Source organism: Felis catus, chromosome A1, assembly GCF_018350175.1.
Source record: "Felis catus isolate Fca126 chromosome A1, F.catus_Fca126_mat1.0, whole genome shotgun sequence".
Lineage (NCBI taxonomy): Eukaryota > Metazoa > Chordata > Mammalia > Carnivora > Felidae > Felis > Felis catus.
Genome location: NC_058368.1, coordinates 94,989,410 through 95,012,366, shown reverse-complemented (window position 1 = coordinate 95,012,366; position 22,957 = coordinate 94,989,410). Strand labels below are relative to the sequence as shown.

Sequence of the window (22,957 nt, the reverse complement as noted above, 5' to 3'; positions counted from 1 at the left end):
TCCAGACACAGTGCATATCCCTCCACCGAAACATGTCCCCAAATCGCTTTTGTGGGGAACGTGTTGTCCCGAGACCACACGGAGACCTCCTGGTCCTATGTAACCTCCATCAAATCTTCACACTAAATCAGCTAGTTCATTCTCTCCCACCCAGACAGGATGAAACTCCACCCCCTCCCACCCCCGTGCCTGCCCTCATCATGTGGCACATGCTTCAAAATTTCATTACAACATTTGGCATCTAAGTTCCATAGAAACATCCTGTGCATCTGGCTTCCTCCATGGAATTGGTGTGCCTCTGCAAAGAAGCCCAATATCTAAACCTTTTGGTTTCCAACTCTCTCCTCCAACCTCCAATCACCACCCCCACCATACATACACACACACACACACACACACACACACACACACACACACAAAGTAGCCCACTTCATCCAATCGAGCGGACTCAGATAACATGAACCACTAAACCCAGGGGAGAAACCTCTGAGGTTCATGCATCTTCATCACCTGAATTATCTGGGGTGTGTATATGCTGTTACCCACGGAGAGCAAACTAGGTGCAGAAAGCACACTCTGGCAACCTCAGAAAGATTCGCTAAGTCCCTGCCTGGCATTGTGTAGCTACTTTCTAGATAAGCGGGAAAGGGAGCTAAGTTTGAGGAATGACGGTTCAGGGAGTCCTTAAATAACAGGGTCTCCTCGGTGCATAGAGACGGCGACAGCCAGCCATCACCAGGATACATAAACTTTGATTTTCTACCGGCGGCAATGTGTTTCTCCCCGCCCTTCCACGTGCTTTCCCCCTCTTCTTGCCGACATCAGGATGGTCTCGTGGAGCTGGCTTGGTCGGTGCCACAAAAGAGCGTGCACGTGAGGCCAGATCACGCCAGTGTTGTCAGGGTCTAGTTTTACTCTCCGGAACCCACAGGCAGAGCAGGGCTGTGGACAAGGGCTGTGGTCAGTGTTTCCCTGACCTGACTTTACTAAGTTGTCCCTTGACTCCCGAGACCACAGAGTTTCTTGTAGCAATGAATTTCCACTGTCATTGCTCAAAAATAAAGAAATGACCTTTCAGGAGACAATCTTCAGTGTAACTGGCTTTTCATATACCTGCCCAACTCAAACAAAAAATGAAAACAGTAAAAACAAAACCCACCCGTTCTCTGACCCCCAGGTAATGAGAGAGGGTGAGGTGGAGCCCTGCTGGTATATACTGCTGCCTGGCGGCTTTATGAATGCCTTTGTTTTTGACATTTGTGGAAGCGTCAGCTAATTCTCTCTTTGTGTGGAACAAACGCCTCAAGAACTTCCAGCAGGGCTTTAGGACAGGTAGAGCAGTCTCTGGCACAGGTGCAAAGCACATACTTCCTCACTTGTTTTAAGCTCCCATCACTGTTTATGAGGTTTGTTTGTGCTTCTGGGGGGAAGCCAAGCTGCCCCCAGCTGATGCTGAACTGCCCTGGCTGGAGCTTCTCTATGGAATGAGGAGGCGGCAGGGAGAAAATCCAAGCATATTTTTTTGGTGGCATTCTGCATTGTTCAACTTCCTCTTCTCAGCCTACGGTACATTCTCCTGCGTGCCAGATGCTTAGGGAAGCAGTTCGTTCAAAGAATTTGCCATAAGGCACGAAATAAGCTCCCTCCCTTTGTCTCTTTTTAGGCCAGGTTGCTGCGCTGGCTCATCGTCCTTAGAAAAATATGCAACCTCCAATGAGTTTCCTGATGATACCCTGAACTTCATCAAAACGCACCCACTCATGGATGAGGCTGTGCCTTCCGTCATCAACAGGCCATGGTTCCTGAGGACGATGGTCAGGTGGGTGTCAAGCAAATCATGTCCTAAGTGGATCTTTCCCTACTCTGTCCCATGCTCATAAAACCTATCAGTGGATCATGATTTGAAATGCCACAAACATCTTCTGTTATCCTGGGCATTGATTCAGCTGTGAAAGGCTGGCCAGTTGGGTGCCTGCCACAAAACCCCCATAACCACATTCCCAGTGGGTAGAGTTTTGATATTTTCAGGCTAACTGGACACATGCCAGCGATTAGACGTAACGAAAATATCTCCTTCCGGGTTAGCCTATTCTGTGCAAAAGCAGAGAAGCAGTGAAGGAGAACCAGTCAATGGCTGTGGATACCTGTTTGGTTGGACATGGTTGCAAAACATGCTCCAGATTCCATCGGAGTATTGCCCCTGGGTTGTTAGCTGTCAGGCCAGGGATGAACGGCACACTTGGACAAGAATGATGGTGTGAGGGATTCATACTGCACCATTTGTAACTTCAAGTGGTGGCCAGAAGAGAGGGGATAGTTGACTAGAAATCTGTGACAGCGTTAAATACTCCTTCTTATAATTTAGACCTGATTTCCAAATGATCCAGCAGGATTTCCCAAGTACCACCCTGCAGTGGCCGTCATCAAACAAAATGTCATTCAACCCTACCACCGTTTTTACTTTAAGTAGGCTCCATGCCCAACGTGAGGCTCAAACTCATGACCCTGAGATCAAGAGTCGTGCACCCAACTGGCTAAGCCAGCCAGGGGTCCCACCACCATTTGTAAACAGTGATTTTACTGAAAGATATTAGAGTATTACAATGGCTCTTGTCCATAAAATGAAAACGGTGGTATATAACTTGCAGGAGGCTTCATGTTTTCTGGTTTCTGCCATGGTGCTTGGCACAAATCAGTATCTGTGGCATGGTGAATAGCTGAGAGGTACCAGAGAAAGATGATGCCCTTTACCTTTGGCTTTAAGTGGACCTTGTTTGGCTTGTACATCCTCATATCAATTAATGGTGTCATCAGCACCCTACCTGCCCATCCTTCAGAACTGTCAGCCCCTCTACACACACTTGGAAAGCTTTCCAGTCTGACATTTCGTTGACAAGGCTTTGCACCTCCAAGGAAGAGTATGGAAAACTGGTAGCCGTGCTCCTCTTCCATGTTAACTGAAATGTTAAATGAGTTCCATTATCATTTCTTCCCCTCTTCACGGGACACATCAGCCTTTCCCTGGTGCTCATGGAAGAGATAATTGCTGAGTGGTTTCAGATGGTTGGGCTGTCTCTTTGCTCTGTAACTTGGCCTCCGCAAATGCATACCTCCTTCCTCCCCTTGGAGCCACACTAATGCTCCACATATGGAAATAAAGGACCAGAACAGCTTGAGAACATTATCTATATGCATACATTTTTCTTGAGGTCATTACTAGAAAGCGAAGTCACAACTGTTTGAAGTGGAAAAGGGGACCCCTGAATGACAGACCAACAAAGATAAAAACTGTGATCCTGTCATCTTAGATACCGCCTGACCAAAATTGCAGTGGACAGTGCTGCTGGGCCCTATCAGAATCACACTGTGGTTTTCCTGGGATCAGAGAAGGGGATCATCTTGAAGTTCTTGGCCAGGATAGGAAACAGTGGTTTCCTAAATGACAGCCTTTTCCTGGAGGAGATGAGCGTTTACAACCCTGAAAAGTACGTAGACTGCTGGGCTCTTTCTTAGTCATTCTTTGTCACTGTGATCCTTTTCATTCAAAGGAAAATCTGAGAACAGCAGACTTCAGTTGTCTAAGCCTTTAGGAGGCTTTTAGTATTGTTCGGGGGGGGGGGGGGGAAGCATTATTTTTCTCTTTACCAATAAATGTGCGTTTATATAGAGACACACCACACAGGGCCAGGGAGGGGGGCATCTTTAGGATCTGTTTCACCTTCAGTGAGATCAGATTAAGGGATCACCTTGTGGGCCGGGAGGCGGGGTGGCCAGAAAAAGAGAACTGACTCATGATCCTGCCTTATAAAATCAGGTGCAGCTACGATGGGGTAGAGGACAAGAGGATCATGGGCATGCAACTAGACAAAGCCAGCAGCTCTCTGTACGTTGCATTCTCCACCTGTGTGATAAAGCTTCCCCTGGGCCGCTGTGAACGACACGGGAAGTGTAAAAAGTATGTATTTTGCCTCCCCGACCATGAGAGGGCACAGTGCTTAGAGGGGAGTCCGGGGTAGCTCATGGTCATCTTTTTCCTGCAGAACCTGTATCGCCTCCAGAGACCCATACTGTGGGTGGGTAAAGGAAGGAGGTTCCTGTGCCCATCTGTCACCCAGCAGCAGGTAAGGAACTGGAGGTGTGGAAAAGCGTAAAGTGGCCCCCAGCCGCGGTGCGTTCTAGATGTACGATTGACTGTGCTCTCGCACGCCGCTGCCATTCAGCCTTCTGTGCACAGACCTCATCAGTGGGGCTGCTGGCGGTCCTCCTGCCTCTCCCCATTTCATGCAACACCCCGCCATCACATGTGGCAGATTTCCGATTGATTAATCACCCATCCTCAGACTGATTAAAAACACAGAGAAACGAAACACTGTGGGCTTCTAAGTATTCCCTGGAGAGCGGGACAAGAAGATGCACGCCTTGATCACTGCAGCATAAGAGCAGCAGAGAAAAGGAGCAGGAGGGTACCAATTAGATTAGTGCTGCGGTTTGCCCAGCCACAGCAAAAGTGACTCCTCTAATTGACCATGCAGGGCCGAGAAGAGCTCACGGAGCATTTGTTAAGCGACGCATTTGTACTGCAAGTATGGCATATGCATCCAATAAACCATTCTCTTGCACTGAGGAACAGTTGACCCTATTACTCGTTAAGGAGCCAATCAATTCTTGGCAGCTCTCCAACAGATCAGCTAGATCGGGCCAGCCTATCGCACCTGTGATTTGGGTGCTTAAAATTGTTACCCTGACTTTAAGGGCTTGAATGGCATTAGTTAAAAGGTTTCTTTTCGTTATTTTAGTGGATGTGAAATCCAGTGCACGTCTTTTGACAAGTTATGGCAACTCAAGGAAGGTGCCATACGGCAGGACAGTTCTGTCTTAGCCATTCCGTCACATTCCCCAGGTCTTCATGGCACTCTGGACCTCTTCTCCTATCTCAGAATAGCTAGACAGACAGGAGGGCACATCTGATGACCGCCACAGGCAAAATTTGAGGGAAAGTATTCCCACAAGCAAAGCCAATGATAATTGTGAAGTCTGACTTGGAAATCTGACTAATGTGAAGGGTCGACTCACTATGTATCACTATATCAGCTCCACAAGTAGCAATATTGACATACTAGAGCTTTGTATCTTTTCATGGGGACCCTCGAAATGAAGGAGAAAAGATCTCAAAGCACAGGAGGGGAAGCTAACAAATGACCTATCTCCTTTCTACATTCAAGGTGTGACCAAAGGTAGTAAGACTGACTTTTAAAACTCATTTTTAAGTCAGGGCGCCTAGGTGGCTCAGTCGTTGGTCGTCCGACTTCGGCTCAGGTCATGATTTCATGGTTCGTGGGTTTGAGCCCTGTGTCGGGTTCTATGCTGAGAGCTTGGAGCCTGGAGCCTGCTTCAGACTCTGGGTCTCCCTCTTTCTCTGCCCCTCCCCTGCTCACGCTCTATCTTTCTCTTTCTCTCAAAAATAAATATTAAAATATACATGTATTTTTTAACCTGGGTGGCTTAGTCAGTCAAGCCTCTGACTCTTGATTTCAGCTCAGATTACGATCTCACGGTTCATGAGATCGAGCCCCCAGGTCGGGCTCCAGGACGGGCATGTAGCCTACTTGGGATTCTCTCTCTACCTCTCTCTCTCTGCCTCTCCCCTGCTCACGTGTGCATGCTCTCTCTCTCTCTCTCTCTCTCTCAAAACAAACTTTTAAAAATATCACTTTTAAGTCAATATGTGAATGCCAAAATTGTTCCCTTAAGGATTTACATATATATTTCTTTGCTTAAAACATGGTGGAACTCTCCTTGAAGAGTGGTCTTCAGGGACTGATGAATACTGGCTTTCACTACCACCGAAAATCCTTATCCTTTGAATATGAATTTGATTTTTAACATAGAAAAAAAAACACTGGAAAACAAACATGGTGTATTATTAGATCAAGGTGTGACTTTCAAGATAGTTTTCCTATATGGTCCATAAAATAAACTCTAAAGGCAGCTGCAAAACAGAGTTTCAATTACGTTGTGAGAGGCGGTACAGAGTTCTCCCCCAAAAGGACAGTTCTCCCATGGATGATTCCAGTGTGCTTGTTTTAAAAATCAAAATATATATATTAAGATTGGTCTTGTTATAAAGCTCCTTCAGCCCGACGAGGACCAAGGAGACTTGAAAGAAAAGTCAGCATGAGGGTAATACTCCAGAGTCACAGGGCCACAGAGTCTCAGGTGGTCTCAGCCAAATGTACCACAATGTCCCATCCCCTCAAGGGAGCTCCGTACCCACCAGCCAATTGTTCCTTTGAACACTTTCTCATATAGGTTATTTCTGGGCAAGAAAATAAAGGTCTAGGAAGGCAGTGCTGGGGTCAAACAAAAAGTACAGAGCAAAAGACCTTTTCTTTTTTTTAATTTAGAGACTTCTGTATCACTTATAAAGAGTTATGTTGACATTTAAACTTTTTAAACGCTTAAGAGATGCTCAATCTGTAAAAGAAGGATATAAATAATCTGCAAACTAATTAACTCCCTGAATAATATCAGAATTAACTGCTCAAACCACGGAGAGTCACAGAAGACTCATTTCTGTAAACTTCAGAGACAAATTTTCAAGCTGTTATCTACTTCTTGTTTCTGCACCTGCTGCTCAAGTTATCAAACTGTGTTGGTTTCTTTAGTGAAACTTCAGGCTCATTCTGGAGTAACGACTCATGATGTTGAATTTGTTTCTTTCTCTCCTTTTTTTTTTAAGACTGACTTTTGAACAGGACATAGAACGTGGCAACACTGATGGCCTGGGAGACTGTCACAGTAAGTAAAGCTTTTTATCCACGCACATCTTGGTGCAAAGACCCTTTTATCGGACGGCCTAGAAACGTCACCCCACATGTGGCCCTAGTGCGGCTGGCACTAAAATATGCATAAGTAACAGAAATCTTCTTCTACACATCAAATCAAGGGAACAGCGTGTTATGAAGCCAGTGTTGTCGATGTCGTTGCTACAAATGCTGGCGCCTATTCCACGGTTACAGTGCTGTGGAACAAATTCACTCTAGAGGATAGTAATTATAGCAGAGCAGTAAGTTAGATCAACATTTCCATTAAAAAACTAGTTTCAAAAAACGTGTTTTTACCCCGTAATTTTTAACTAAATAATAAAAAGATTGATTGCTATACTCTAGCTTTTTAATTGAATGGAAGTGTTTTGTTCTTCTTGAACTTATCGACTAACAAAAGTAATTATTTTTCTAATGAGATTTATGTCTATTACCATTTGCAGTAAAGAAAATTTTCAGAAAGAACTCACTCAAGTAAAGGGTGACTCAAAATAACCTTTTTATAGGAATTAACCTTTTATGCTTAGCCCCAAGTTCATTTCCAAAATTATTAAATGGTAACATTTTAGTTGGAACTTAGTATAAAAGGTCCTGGTCAAATGTCTGCCCAGTTGTCCTGCGATCTGATTAGTATGGGTATTCTCCTGAAAATGTTTATTCATGCTAATTTAGAGAAGAATGCCATTCTCTTAGAAAATACTTAGTTTGCAGTGTTTTAAATCTTTGAGCCATAAGTACTGAAATTTCTGACTCTAAGGTACCATTCAACTTTCTACCGTATCTTTTTTTGGAGATCAACTATAACCAAAGAGGGCTATGGGCATCCTCATCTCCAAATTTTTTGCTGTATTTATTTTGTTTCCAAATATTCAATATTGGCAAAAGCTTCTTCTAATGTCTTCACACACAGAATTTATTGAGTTCAGAAATCAACACGGGAGACAGTGGCATCACCAAAAGATCTGTGTTACTTGTGTGCAGTGAGACAGTTTGAGGTTTGATCAGTGGATCGCAATCACATTGGTGCCTCATGGCTCCATTTTCAGGGAAACAAGTTTCGGTTTGTGCATGTGTCTATGTGAGCGAACTTAAATTAGCTGACTTCAGTGAATAATTTGCTTCATATTTTTAGGATCTGGTGGTATGGGCATCTGTAGAAAATAGGAGAGTCAACGGGAACTGAATAACTAAACACATGAGAAATGTGAAAATGGTTGTTAACTGTCTCTGTCACGTGTCCACAACACCAGTAGGGCTCACACCGCATGTGTGTGTTCGGGCCAAGGAACCTACGGAAGCCTCTGTATCTAACACGGGGGAGATCCTCAGGCCCCAAGCCAGCGATTTACTCTTCAATCTCAGTGTTCAAGCCTCCGTGTTTTCGTGTGCTTCCTAACCTTGAACTCTATTACCGGTGCAACATTTAGGGTGCCGGCTTAGGGCAGGAGGTACACTTGACCTTCTGCTGCCTTTCCTGGTGGCTTCTCTGCTCTTTGTGCTCCTGCTGGAGCATGACCTGCTTCTATGAGACACATCTATTCACACAGAGGCACGCAGAGGGTTCAGATAACTGGTGCACGGTGACTCTTGAACAGGACTGTAAAGGGAAATGGGGGAATCATGAAGAGTTGGTGTCTGAGTCTGGGTAGCAAGCAAGCTAAATGAGCCAGTGATAAGACCCAGACACATGCACATGTGTGCGTTGCCTATACGTGTATATGAGTATTTTTATTTTTGTTTTTAATTTCCCAATGAAAACCTATGATGAATTCAGAACATTGTGATACTGGACAGTTCCTTACAGCATGGTCGAGAGGATGAAATGAGAGAGAATATAAAGAAAACTGTTTTGCAAGTGTGGTCCGAGTGTCACTTATTTCGCCCACATACACACCCCACTGTACAGAGTAAGGCACATAGAATGGGAGTTCCCATTGTTTCTACAAACTCTTGCTTTTTCTTTGAGTCTTGAAAACAAAGGCAGTGACTCTGAGGAAACTCACTCGGAAAAGAGATAGGAGGGTATGAAATCGGACCCAGTACGAAGCGTCTTGTATTACAAGCAGAAATTGAAAAGCACTTACTTAGTAGTGGGGATCATATGTTAGCATAATTCTGTATAACCTCATTCCTACTTACGATGTAAGTCACACTAAGCACAGTGTTACACATTAAGTAACCTTCTCCTCCCTTTTGTCTTCCAGATTCCTTCGTGGCCCTGAATGGTAAGGAAGATATTACTCATGATTTAATATCGATGGAAATCTATGTGGGAAATCCTCTTCCACTAATCCTCTTGAGTATTTTCAAACCTTAGGTTTCTTTTTTAATTAATTTTTTATCCTCATTATTTTTTTTATAGACATTTCAACTCCTCTTCCAGATCATGAAATGTCTTACAACACAGTATATGGTCAGTTTATAGATTTTTTTTTTTTTTGTAATTTTAAGCCACTCATCCTGTGGTAGTTTATAGTTTTCATCCCTAAACATCACGGACCAGATTCTTTGTTACTTCAGGGCCCCAATTCACTAAAATTATTTCTTAATTTCACAGTGCTTCAAAAATCACTCTATGAGAGACAACTGACGTATGAGACTGGTTCCTACATTTTTAATCCACATAACGTGAAATTTGCCAACCTTAGGGAATTCGGTGAATATGTTTAATGAGTTCTTGAGGGAGAAGTAATTGCTTTTGGACACGAATTTATCCAAGATAAAAGAACAGTGCTTGTAACTAATAGGCTGTAGCTCTTGACTGGTAAGAATACCATTCCCTAAAATGCTGACTTTCAGGGCAGTAACCTCTGCAGGGGAAAAAAAATCTAGACATCATGCAGACACCAGCCCTTACTAGGCAAACCTTTCCAATATCACATGGAAATTAGCCATCGAAATTTAGTTTCACAAAGAGTATGACTATTTAGACATATTTTCAGTGACAGTTATTCCGAATGTATATAGGGAGGAGTGGTGTGGGGGGAATGATGTGCAAACAGGATTCCTCCCGTTGTTTCCACTCTGAAATACACACTGTATTAAACAAAGCCATGAAGTCCATAAATAAAACATTCTGAGTTCTTTAGAAGACAACTTTAGAAGTGCGCCACTGCCATTCTCAGAGTTCTCCCTAATGTTTGCGAGGATAAACCATTCGTGTGTTTTTTAATGTTTATTTATTTTGAGAAAAAAAGGCCGAGCGTGAGTGGAGGAGAGAGAGGCAGAGAGAGGGAGAGAGAATCCCCAGCAGGTTCTGTTGTGTCAGCGCAGAGCCCTATGTGGGGCTCAATCTAACGAACCTCAAGATCATGACCCGAGCTGAAAGCAAAAGTTGGAGGCCTAACCGACTAAGCCACCCAGGCACCCCCGTGTGCTTTTGCAATATAATATGAAAAACATGTGTGATGGTAGATTTAATAAGCTTTGCATTATAATGGGGACCTAAGAGTTTCACAGATGCACATTTTATAGTTTTTGTGTTAAAAATCTGTAACAATTACAGTTCTAGGATGGTGTTTGTAGAGGTAATAAAGGAAGGGGGAAACAGGGAAAGAAAAGAGAGCAAGGCAGGTTTAGAATCTGAAGAAATAGTTCAAAATAAACAAACGTGTTCAATAGCGCTACGTCCACTCTTCCTCTCTGTGTCTAATTCGCGTAAATAAAAAGCCTCTTTGAAAGTACTAAAGACCGTGTGGTCCTAAATGAGCTAGCTGTGCAGTTATGGAAAACAATGCCTGGTTTCTCCTTCCTGTTCTCCTGGTGGAGGGAGGCAGTGGGGAGCAGACGAGTCCACAGAATTCATCCACCTTTAGCCTTCTCTCATCTGTGACTCAAGCCAGTATACTGAAGACCAGCGACGAAGAAAAATTTCTCAGGAGGCAGATGTCATCTAGCTTAGCTCGCCCGTCAACAAGAGAACCCACTTAGCATCTACTCTCCTCCAATATCATACTCTGCAATCACTTCCTGTAATTGAATCATCTTTATCAGATATTGAGAAATCCAGGTCTTAAGTCTAATTGGACCAGCAACCTCCCTAGCATTCATCAACTGGACAAAGACCAATTTTAACTCCCAGGTAATTTCTCATATAAGAAAGAATAATCAAACCATGGGATGCTTTTTGTGAACAAAAATCACTCTCCAATCTATGCTTCTCTCTTATTTCCTTTACAAAAGGAAAGGAACTTACTAATTCCTCCATATTAACACATGAGGCCTGTTCGTCCTCAGCTCTTGATCAGTGATTTCTGTGATGAAACTAAAGAAGAGCTGGACTTTTCCTTAATGATCCGGTCCGTTTTAGGCTAATTCCATCCAGTGTTAAGTGGTTAGATGATTGACCGCCAAAATGAGAACTCATCCAGACAGTACTTACGAAAGAAAACATAGAGACTTTCTTTTCACAAACTATTGTAAGAAATGCTTACTTTGCCGTTAGAAAACCTAGAATAGATTTAATTCACTCAGCAAATATGTGTTGAGTGCCTTCTGTGGTGCCAGGCACTGGACTAGACACTGTATTTCTCCCATCAAAGGAGGGACCAATGGGGCGCTGGGTGGCTCAGTCGGTTAAGCGTCCAACTTTGGCTCAGGTCACGATCTTGTGGTTCGCTAATTCGAGCCCCGTATCGGGCTCTGTGCTGACAGCTCAGAGCCTGGAGCCTGCTTCAGATTCTGTGTCTCCCTCTCTCTCTCTCTGCCCCTTGCCCGCTCACACTGTCACTGTCTCTCTCACTCCCTCTCTCTCAAAAATAAACAAACATTAAAAAAAATTGTTTTTTAAAAAGGAAGGACCAAACTACTATTTTTATCTGCATGGATATAGACTAGGAAGCCAACCACAAAGTCCAAAATACACCCACTGTTTCCAGCTGTGTCCTTTGCATGTCCCCATAAAATGTTCAGGGGCTGAGTGCAGGTTCATAAAGAGAGCCACAAAACTCGAACTGCCTAACCCAGAAAAAGGAATCATTACAATAAACCATGCAAACTCTCCGCTTGGCAAAAGTTCTGTGCAACACCAGTTACATATGTGAGAACCCCCTTTTTAGTGAATTGGACCCTGACTATTTTCCTTCTTTCTCCCTTTCTTGTATTGATTTAATGTCTCTTGTTTTGTGTCTAATTGGCTGCAGTCATTGTTAATAAGTTATAGTAGTTTGAAGGGTCTCTAACCTCTGGAATCACAAAGACTTGTAGATATAGAGAAACAATATGATGCATATTAAAGTTAACTTCTAAAATCTATCTATTTTATTATATATTATAAGAATAATATATCAGGGGCACCTGGCTGGCACAGTCAGTAGAGCGTGCAACTCTGGATCCTCAGGGTCGTGAGTTCGAGTGCAACACTGGGTGGAGAGCTTACTTCAAAAAAAAAAAAAAAGAAGAAGAAGAAGAAGAAGATGTCATAAGGTCCACTGGTTAAAATATGACCTTTCACAGTGGATTAACAGGACAAAATTTTAGGTTCCAAACCTACTGACTTGTAATACCGTATCTACAAATGACTGCCTATTTTTGTAGTATGATTTTGGTTGCAGAGACTCTTAATGAATGCACAAAAAATTATATAGCCTGTAGCGTCAGACGTTAAAAAGGAAGATAAGTGATTTCCTTTTAACGTGTTTAAGTTTAGAGAAGTAGCAATACTAATACACCTCTTTGATTTCAAACTAAGGACTGCTGTTTAATGATGCTTTTACAAGGCAGTCCTAAAACTTTTGAGAATTTCTTTGACTCTGATTCACCAGTGGCACGTGTTACCTGTCCTCACGCATAAGTTTCAAAGAATACAAACCTCATGCTGCTCGACTTTTTTTTTTTTTAATTTTGAGTATATCGGATGCATGGTTTCTCTAGATTTACATATAGAAAATGGGGATGTGGTGGGTATTAGACTAACGCTTCAGCCATAGGAAGGAGCTGATTTCTCACATTTGTGTAAAGCATTTTCCTACCTAACTACCATCTGGTCCACATTAATTTCCTCTCATAGCCATAGCTTTCCATTACCAATGAGTTTTCCATGTATTTGCAGCATATGGTCCAGGAAATCTTTCGACGGAGAATGTGTCCCTTAGGCATATATTTCCCCTAGATTACCGTATTAAGAAATGTTCTCCCTAAACCATACTTAGGGCATTACCATAAAATTGCCCCTTGAACACAGTTAAATTGAAAGTACTCAAAATGCATATCAATTCAGGTAAAAGAAATTCCTGCTACTTGGAGAAAAGGGTTTGTTTGGTTTTTTTTTTCCTTCCCGCCTTTCTAACTCCCTACAAAGCAATGTCTCATTGTTTGCTTATGCTGGGTGCTGAATGCTCTCTTAGGCTGGCCATATATTTTGTTAGAGTGGTGCAGAATTCAAGAGTAGAAAACAGAGGCTACATTTTAGACCTCAGTATAAGCGAAAAAGAAATAAAAGAAATTCTGTATTTCCAAGTCCAGGTTAATTTCCCTACCTCTCTGTTCTCTTATCAGCACTGAGATGAGAAGCAAAACCCAGAAATGTAAAAAAATAAAAAATTAAAAAAATAAAGTCTAGGTGCAGGCATTCCTGAGTTTGAAATGAACATGTTCTTAACAGTTGGATATAAACCAGACTTTGTGCAACAAAGCTGATGTCTGAGGCTGTGCAGAAGCAAAACAAACTCTACATAGAAAGCGGTTTCTTAAATGTTACTCAAGTTCTGTGGTGGCATTTAAGAGTGGTGCTTCCAGAGAAATCAATATAGCTTAGGTGAGCCACCTAGCTTCCCTGCTTCTTCCCCGCCATCTTTCGAACAAAATGTTGCCTGTCGCGTGCAGTATTAAAGTCTCCTGGGAATCCAACTTCCCATGCTAACTGTAAAACAGAAGAATGCAGAGTACTGCTCATTCTAATCTTTCTTTCTGGTCACCAGTATTTTATTGAACACATACGTGGTGATCGCAGCCCAAGGCTGGAACCACTTGTGAATCCACCCTACCTTCTACCAGAGGCACCGGTTACAATTTCGCAGTAGTTGCCTTGATATCTTTTTAAACATTGTTCGAGAGGCTGCTGTAGGTAAGACAGTTTTATAGACTCTACTCGGAAATCACAGAGAGGTAAAGTTTTCTTTCTCCGAGAGAGAACAAGTAGTGGGGCTTCTTGAAATCATCGTGACAGTTTATACCAGAGCACCTGGTGCCACTTGTATTTAGCCTTGTGGCATGATGGGAGGAAAGCAGAGGAATGTGTTCACAGGAAAAATCCAGAGTGTCGGCCCTAACTCCCAACCTGGCCATTCTTTTTCTGACGTTTTCCTGTGGTAGGCTACTCTGGATCCCCAAAAGCTCTCCCTTTCTAATCTGAATCACGTTAGTCAGTGTGGCCTCAAGAACAACCTTTATGAGGTAGGAGTCATGAGTCCATGAAACTGGCTTTGCTGGAATGACACACAAAAGGCACAGCCAGAGCAACAAGGGGCGGCTGACGCTGCCATCCCAGGGAACCCGTGGTGGAGGCAGGCGGGCACTTCTCTCAGAAATAGGAAGTTTATGAGGCCAAGTCGAAGCTGAAAACCAGACACACCCTCCGTGAGAAAGGCTCAGGACAGCGGCGCTGTTTGTAACACTACCATGCACCTGCCCCGCCAGTCACACATGGTGACCCCCCCCCAGAGCAGAACCGTCCCGCCTTGACCAGTGCTGAGGGAAGACCGAAGCCGGACACTAGGACTTCTTGAGCGTGTTCTGTGTGTCGGACACTGCTGGGTGCTGTCACCACCATGTCGCTTCTATCCTCCCAACACGGGGAGGGAAGCAACATGCCCACTTGGCGCACAAGGAAAACGAAGGCCCGGAGAGATTGAGGGAGTCTCCCAGGCTCACCCAGAGAGCAGCCCAGATAGGATCTGGCCCTTCATCCTCTAACAGCCAGGGCGGGGGGGTCTCCTGCTGAACCCCAACCCCTCAAGCCTGTTCTTTCTCAGGCCGACTCCTTTCAGGCTTACTGCCGGCTCGGGTGTCCCGCTCTTGGCCTCTGTGCCGAGGGAATGTGGGGGTCTCCGCTGATGCTCTCCCTAACTGTATTTATGATGAAAACAGGGCACTCCAGTTCCCTCTTGCCCAGCACCACCACGTCGGATGCAGCGGCTCAAGAGGGGTATGAGTCTAGGGCGGGAAAGCTGGACTGGAAGGACCTGCTGCACTCACCCGACAGCACAGACTCTTTGGGGGCGGTGTCTTCCCGTAATCACCAAGACCAGAAGGGTAAGGCCTTGGAAATGCCTCTTCCTCGGTGGGGAGAGGGAGGGAAAAGTGAGGAGGGCTGTGTAACTGCTTCCAGCTGAGCCACAGCAGCATCTCAGGCACCCCCAGCACACGATGCTCCCAAGCTTCCTCAAAAAACACCTCTCTGCACCAGGCTCGATCCTAAATTATACCCCCGGCGAGGAGAAACCACACAAAACAAATAACACATCCTTCTGAGCTTCCTCCATCCCAAAGGGGAGCAGCTTGGCCCAGTGCAGATCCTCCCCCCACCCCGGCTCCTCTGAGCTCAGGCCTCAACGCTGGGTCCTCTTCTCCCATTCCCTAACTGGATGGAATGCAGGGCCGGCCCCAGCGTGTGCGTGTCATCAAAGTAAAGGCCCGTTTTAATGGGTGAGTGGAGAAATAGCAGGGCAGAGCCTTTTCTGACTGGTGGCATCTCTCACTCGCACGTGGTGCTGAATTTGAATAGAGCCGCAGTCCTGCAATGTACTGTAATTGCCCTTTGAGGACAACAGCTAAGACAAAAATATGTTATTTAATCAAGCAGAATTGCTATGCATTTAAAATGGAAAGGAAGCTGCACTCAATGAAAGGGACTCTACTGTGAACTGTCCTAAATTCTCCCCTGCTTTCTTTGCTCAACTAGAGACAGGAAATGTCCTCTTCTTTTCTCGCCAGTGGCTGCTTCTGGTAACACATCCTACTTTAGCTGCAGCTGCAACCAAAGAGGCCTTTACTTGTCCAAAAAACAGTCTTGTAAATCAGAGACTGAAAAGCCCAGTTATGTTGCGAGCTGTTTCCCCTCATTCAGAATTGTTCACTTCTATATGTTTTCAAGGGTTTCATCCAAGCAAGGGTTTGAGTCTCAAGGACGGACCAGCCATGGTGACCCTTTGGAAGACCGTCTGTCATGTCCTCCCTCAGGGTTTTCTCTATACGTATTTCCATCTTGACTTTTAGATGATGTTTTCCAGGCAGACTCACATGCTCAATTTTCACCCTCTTTTTTGCAACTCACGTCGTGAGAGTGCCATACGCTCTGCTGCTCTACGTGCTAAAAAGTGAAGATTGTAGCCCTTTTAATTTGTGCTCAAGCACATTCCCATAATCACTTTGATTATTCTTCTATAACTTTTCATATTCCCTGCCCCAAATCTTAAAAACAGCAGCTTCTGTCTCAGCAGCCTCTTGAAGTTGGAGGCATCCCTCCCTTTACCATTCCCTAGAAAGCGCAAGGCTCCTCAGTGGTGGCACAGAACTATCACATCAGGCCACGAGCCCTAGCATGTGCCATTATTTGTTATGTGTGGCTCCAGATCGCAGATGTGGGAGTCTTGGCCGAGTTCTCAAGAAGAGACGGCTCTGTAAAATTGCTTCGTGTTTGCCCACTGCCAACTTTCTGAAAAACCAAACGGCCTTTCCAGTAAAGCATTAAATATGTCAGCCAAATATCTAGCTGTTGGTTACAATCATTTCCTCTTCACTTCACTGAGACGGGTGGCATGAATCTTCTCCAATCGTTAACTCCCCCAAGGGATGGAGGTTATCAAAGAGTCCAATTAACACTTTGACAGATCATTTTAAAATTCGGCATTGTTCATTCTCTTGGGTCTTATTATGAATATTGACAAAGCTGGAAGCAGTCTACAAATTGTCAGACAATGGTGGCAGAGGTGATTGCATGGGTGTTTAACATGATCACTGTTCTTGTGCTATTAACTCCTTGCCTTGCCCTGTCAAATTCGAGTTTGGTTTTTGACGATTATGTATTTGATGGGGCAATGACAACGGGTTGTTATGCAGAAAAAAAATTTTTTTTAATGTAGCTTAATGTTCCTTTTACCATGATTTTTATGATTTTAATTTCCATTTTGCTCTGAATTGTTTTTCTGTTTTAATGTTCACGATTTATTTCAAACTTCTGTTCTGTTTTGCCAAGCACTGTGTGGTTGGACTTGGTGATGGCGTTCCTCTGTTGGAAAAGTCCAGTTTCTTTTCTGACTCATTATGACGTCCCTTAGCTTGGCCCAATCTGTGATCTCCTCGCTTCTTCTCATTCCCTGATGTGGGTGCCTTAATGATGTCACATCCGTGTGTGCAGCATCTCCTGGGATGCGAGGGTTTCCTGGGTTTTGCGAGGGCCTCTGGCAGGTGCTCTTTTCACTGGGTCAATTGTCTCATGGGAATGTGACATTTGTGTGCCCCAGCTTTAGGAGCTAAATATACTCTGGAATTGTTTCTAAAATATCACACATTTCCCCGCTAAGCAGAAAATGTGTCCCTCTCACCAGCTAGCTAAGGAGTCAAGTGTCCCATGCCTTTTTTATTCTGGCTGAATAAAGGCCAGTGAGCAAAGGAGCCCACAGCTCTGCTCTGCCAGACATGGTGAACACCACTGGGCTGGTCCCGCTCTGCCCCACCTCCTCCTCCAAAAGATGCTGCATTTCCAGAGTATGTTTGCTTGCTGTTTTCTTTCTTTTCCTCGCTGTGTCTTTCGTCCTGATTTAATCCTGTGCGTCCCTCACATTCTGTCAAAGCACCAATCCTCACCTTGCAATCTAACCCCCTTCTGCTACCATTGTTCTCAGCCTCCCCCTTTCAAAATAATAGACCCAAGCCCTCTCTCTGCCCTTCTGTGGAATGTTCCAAGGCTCTTTCCTTCTACACTGTAAGTAGCATTCTGAGGCTGTATGTACACATACAGGCATACTAACAAAGCGTGAGAAGAGGCCTGTGAGGCTCGGAGAAGCATTATCACAGAAAATGAAGTAATTTTCTCTCTCAGTAACTGGCCTTGCCCTTCATTACCCTACTGGCCTTGTCTAATGTCTCTTGTCCTTACTGCTTTTCTTTAAAATTGCCTGATATCTTTCAAGCCCTAGATTCATTAGTAAAAACACAGCCAACTGCACTGTTTTATCTCTGGGTCCCTAGATGTCTGGAGCCGCTAGAGCCAGCCCTTTAATCACCAAGTTGATAAATTGGATGCAGCCCTGGCTACTTCTTTCTTGGTTTTGCCACATTTAAAAATATATATTATTTATTCATCTTATAACCATTGAGGTGGTAATGAGTAGTTACAAAGGGGCTCTAATTACATACGAATAAGAAAGAAAATCCACTTTATTTTTAGATCTGGCTTGTCTCCCCCCACCTCCCTGTCCACAGCAAAAGAAATAAGAGCTTTCTTTTTTAGGTTAGGCAATACTGAAAATTAATAGCCACTCTTGTGCCTCTTGTTTCTGACCAATAGTAATAATACTATAAAACCTTATTTCCAAGAAGACTGGAAGATACGTGAGGAATTAGCCATGACCGATCTGCCAAGAAAGCTGCGTAGCGTCAATATAATATGTAAATGCTGACCACTGGTGTTAGGTCCCAACAATAAATCAGAACAGAAGGAAATCCCCTACTTCAGACTTGCGAGAGTTCTTGTGAGCTGTCAGAAAACAGATAAAATGGTCAATCTATACAGAGATGTTCCCATTTGAGTGGAAATGCCAGCACTGTCGTATGCTTATATATTTCGGGATACCTTTAAAGTGAGATGTCACCAATTACATTTAGTTAAGAGGATACACTCACTGCAGACAAGAAAAAGAGGTAGAAATAGAATTTAAATTCGAGATCAAATGAATAATTTAAACTACAACATACAGTAGATGCTGAGTATGTTTTAATCAATGTACAAGCTATCTGTGTGAGCAATTTTACTTGGGGAAATAATATTACAGTAAGATACATAAAGCATGATGAGGAGTATATTGCCCACCCTTCCTAACAATCCTGAATAGAATTTTTTTTCTTTTAAAAAAATTTTTTTTAACATTTATTTATTTTTGAGAGACAGAGAGAGAGAGAGAGCATGAGCGGGGGGGGGGGGGGGGGGGGGGGGTGCGGAGACACAGAATCCAAAGCAGGCTCCTGGTTCTGAGCTGTTAGCACAGAGACCGACACGAGGCTCTAACTCACGAACTGCAAGACCGTGACCTGAACTGAAGTCGGACGCCTAACCGACTGAGCCACCCAGGCGCCCCCCTGAATAGAATTTTCTAAAATCACAGAGTTTATCAACAATTCCTCCAACGCAGGGTCACCTACAGCAGTAACCCCCCCCCCCCCCAAGTAGGACATGTGGCACCTTACAAGAGATGATTTAGGTGCCTCTGGTGATCCTGGCATTGAGAGTACTGAATCCTGTGGAAGAAGGTCACATCACACCCTTTTTGTTTCTCTTTCAGTCTTCTGGGTTAGGTTGAGGAAGAAGTCTGTTTGAGGCTCTATCATTAACAACTCCCTTAACGTGCTACTCTCCTGCTTTGACAAGAAAAAAACAGGCTTTCGGCTAGGGGCTTTGCCAGGCAGCTGTAGCTAGCTGGAATTAACACTGTTTTGCTTTTAATTACTTTTTTATGGTTACTTCCTATCTATGAAAAGTGACATGCTTTTTTTTCCCATTTGTGATAATGATATAAAGTTTCTATCTGAAATCTATTTTAAAGGTAATTTAAATAAAATACTAAGTAAACACGAACGCAGGAAGTGTAGGGATATAAAAATACTAAGCAAAGAGTATGGTCGGTGAGTCTCACTGGAATCACTGAAATTGTGGTACTGTAGTTGCCTGACTAAGCTTTGGGTAACTCTGGCCCGGGGCAATTATAGGAGCCCGGTGAGGATTAAACTCGCTTCTGCCTTTGGAAGGACAAGATGTAGAACCACCATGCTGCCGATGGCTGGGCTCTGAGTGCTGCAATGATACGATCCGGTGCGCTTCCAACTACTGAGCTCTCTGAGTGGGGATGAGAAATTTGGCCAAGTAGTTGTTTAGAGCAAAATGGATTTAGACTAAAAGGAAATCACTCATTCTAGCCTTGTTAAGCGTCTGGTGAGACTTTAGACCAGCAGTGAGCGCCCCAGTGATGCTTGCAGTGAGTTATTCCCCAAGTTGTGGCCTAGGGAGAGCTGAGCTTCGCCATTTCTGCTGCCAGTCTCCTTTTCTGAATTGGAAAGGACCCGTGCGTGATACAGTGTGTTCCCCTGACCTGGCAATAACCTACACTTGACCCTTTTTTCCCTGTGCTCTCATTCAAACTCTACCTATTCTGACTCTCAACCCCTCAGAGGTAGGCCTTCCTCATTAACAAGTTGAGAAATCCAGTTTGGGGTGAGTATTGTAGATACCAGAGCCTGGCCTTGAGTGCCCTTGCGTTTTAACAACCTCCAATGCTTCAAATCTAATGGATTGGGGAATTTCAAGGGCCCCAGTTCTCTCAATGGGGTAAGTTATTTCTTGGCTCCTATCAAGTCTTATGTAGGTGATCTTACATATGGGGAAAAGTATCACTGATGACAACAGTAAAGGAAGAAAAACAAGCTTCTCTTCTTTGCCTGACTCCTCAACTTGGGCCAGATTTTCTCTGCCATTTCCTCAGTAACATTACCATAACAAAAATGTTTTCTGAGGCGTCTCAAGCAAAATTTATTACTGGCTCCATAGCACAGTGTTGGACGCCAGTAAGGAGTGAGAGGCTACACGAGAGATAGACACAGTTCCCATCCAAGAACCAGTGGACTGCCAGACAAAGCGTACACACACACACACACACACACACACACACACACACCAAAGTGCATCCAGAAAGCCTCTCCGATCACCACTGCCTGTGTGAGCAAGGCAAAAGTGTGCACGGCAGGCTTCAGAAGAAAATATCAGACAACTGAAGACAGCTTGGCTGATGTCAAGGAACTTAGCCCTTGATAAAGGTTTCTCAGCCCCTTTTCTTTAGCTCTTCCCTTCAACCTGCCCCTTGACGGGAAGGGGGCAGGGGATGGGGGGGCGGGGAGTGAGGTATGTTTGGTACAGGATTCGTATTCTAAGGTTTGAGGAAATGCTGCCCAAGTCAGGCTTTTTTGAACAGCTTGAGCTTTATTTCAAAAAGACCTAGCCTGTGGTAATTTGCATAGCTTTTGTTAGTAAAACCTATAGTACCACAGTCATTTTTAAATGTGAAGGGAGGGCAGTCTCTGAGAATTCAGAGAAAAGGGCTCAGTCTGATGGGGAAGCCTACGAGTGAGCAGGCAGGGGCAAGAGGGTCCAGTTCCCACCCCACACTCCATGACTGACTGCACCGGTGGGAACGGGCATGCTCACAGCCCAGGGACACGACGCGGACAGGAAACTGCCCACCGTCATTCCAACAACCATTCTGAATTCAAGTTCACTTACGTCTGTTTTTGAATGTTACAGGAAAGCTAGCCTTCAAAGTTCATAACACGTTTCTGAGTTGCTATTGCTGCTGATGATGAAAAAACAAGATACAATTCTTGAAATTCAGTCCATTAGTATTTCAATTTGTAAATGGCACTATACCCACCCCATAAAGGTTTAGTATCATTTTTATTACTCTCTGTTAAACTATTGTAATCTCCAAGGTGGAGATGGGTCTAAAGAATGTTTGTGGGACATTATTTAGTGGTGACTGAGTAGGGTTACTAGATAAAATACAGAATTCCTAGTTCAATTTCAGATAAGCCAATGATTTTTACTGTAATTATGTCCCATGGACATTCTTATACTAAAATGTTATTGTTTAGCTGAAGTTGAAATTTAACCAGATATTCTGTATACTACCTGGCTATCCTATTCAAAAAGACCGCTGATAATTTGACTTCAGTGAATATATATCTAATCTCTAGATTACAACTATCCTCTAACTCTTAGAAAACCTAGAATAACCTTTATAAGAGAAATTAAAATTTTCATTCTGTGAAAAATATTATTAGATATAATTTCAGAGAATTATCACCAGAAATTACATACATGTTTGAAATGTGATAGATTTAAAATTAAAAGATTATCACTGGAAAACAGGCTTTCAAATGCTACTTTTAACTGAGAAAGGCTCAGAAAACAAACTGTTCCTAAACAGGGGCATAGTTAAAATGATTATTTTATTATTATTATTATTATTATTATTATTATTATTATTTATATGCTTCTCTGTATTTAAAAAAAATTTTTTAAGTTTATTTATTTTTGATAGAGTACAAGTGGGGGAGGGGCAGAGAGAGAGGGAGACACAGAATCCAAAGCAGGTTCCAGGCTCCGAGCTGTCAGCACAGAGCCCCATGCAGGGCTCGAACTCATGAACTGTGAGATCATGACCTGAACCGAAGTCAGATGCTTAACCAGCTAAGCCACCCAAGAGCCCCAAAACTATTGATTCTTTCTAATTCTATTGAACCTCAGGTTTTTATCAACTATAACAGTTGATGTTAATCATATGTATTTTTTTTAATTATATGGCTGCTTTTGTTTTCCATTTCCATGGCGTTAGAGGAAATTAACTGGAATTCAGAAAGCACCAGAAAATATGTTTAATAATGGTGACAACAGCTCCAGTCTCAAAGAAAGGCAAACCAAAAACCTTAATTTCTTTCTTCATACGCTCAATAGACATCCAGCTAATGGTGCTATCTATAAAATGAGTGTTACATTGGATACTGATCTGAATTCGACGTATGTCCTCAACTCAAGGAGATTATAGTTTTTCAGGGGGGCACATGCAGGTGACCTCCTGGCTAGCCAGTGGGGCAAAAGTGAAGTCTGAGAGTAAGAGAGGTAAAAGAAAGAGGGGCCAGTAGAGTTCTGAGAGTGGATTAAGAGAGACATAACTCAGATCCAAGTTTGGGGCTAGAGAAAGGCCTTGTAAAGTATTAAAGGATAAAAGGGAGAAGAAGGACATTTCAAGCTCAGTAAGTGACATGACCAGGACATGAAGTTAGGCAAGTAGAGAGTGTAATGAATGATAAAGAGACAAGTGATGTGCTGTGACCAAAGTGAGAGAGTCTACAGAGTCCAGAATGGGACCTGA

General features: G+C 43.5%; 1 protein-coding gene and 1 long non-coding RNA gene across 4 annotated transcripts in view; one reads left to right on the top strand and one right to left on the bottom strand.

Annotated features, from left to right (window-relative positions):
* SEMA6A (semaphorin 6A) overlaps positions 1-22,957 on the top strand; it is a 134,761-nt gene that overhangs the window by 96,657 nt on the left and 15,147 nt on the right. Inside the window, exons 12-19 of one of the 3 annotated variants that reach the window (XM_023254418.2) lie at positions 1,664-1,819; positions 3,309-3,485; positions 3,815-3,955; positions 4,041-4,121; positions 6,740-6,798; positions 9,029-9,049; positions 9,187-9,237; positions 14,910-15,074. In XM_023254418.2, coding sequence (XP_023110186.1) covers positions 1,664-1,819; positions 3,309-3,485; positions 3,815-3,955; positions 4,041-4,121; positions 6,740-6,798; positions 9,029-9,049; positions 9,187-9,237; positions 14,910-15,074 — 851 coding nt within the window. The remainder of the gene's footprint in view (positions 1-1,663; positions 1,820-3,308; positions 3,486-3,814; positions 3,956-4,040; positions 4,122-6,739; positions 6,799-9,028; positions 9,050-9,186; positions 9,238-14,909; positions 15,075-22,957) is intronic. The other 2 variants (XM_023254419.2, XM_023254423.2) reach the window with 2 other exon arrangements.
* LOC109499869 overlaps positions 1-22,957 on the bottom strand; it is a 43,261-nt gene that overhangs the window by 8,574 nt on the left and 11,730 nt on the right. The gene's annotated exons all lie outside the window — the stretch shown is intronic.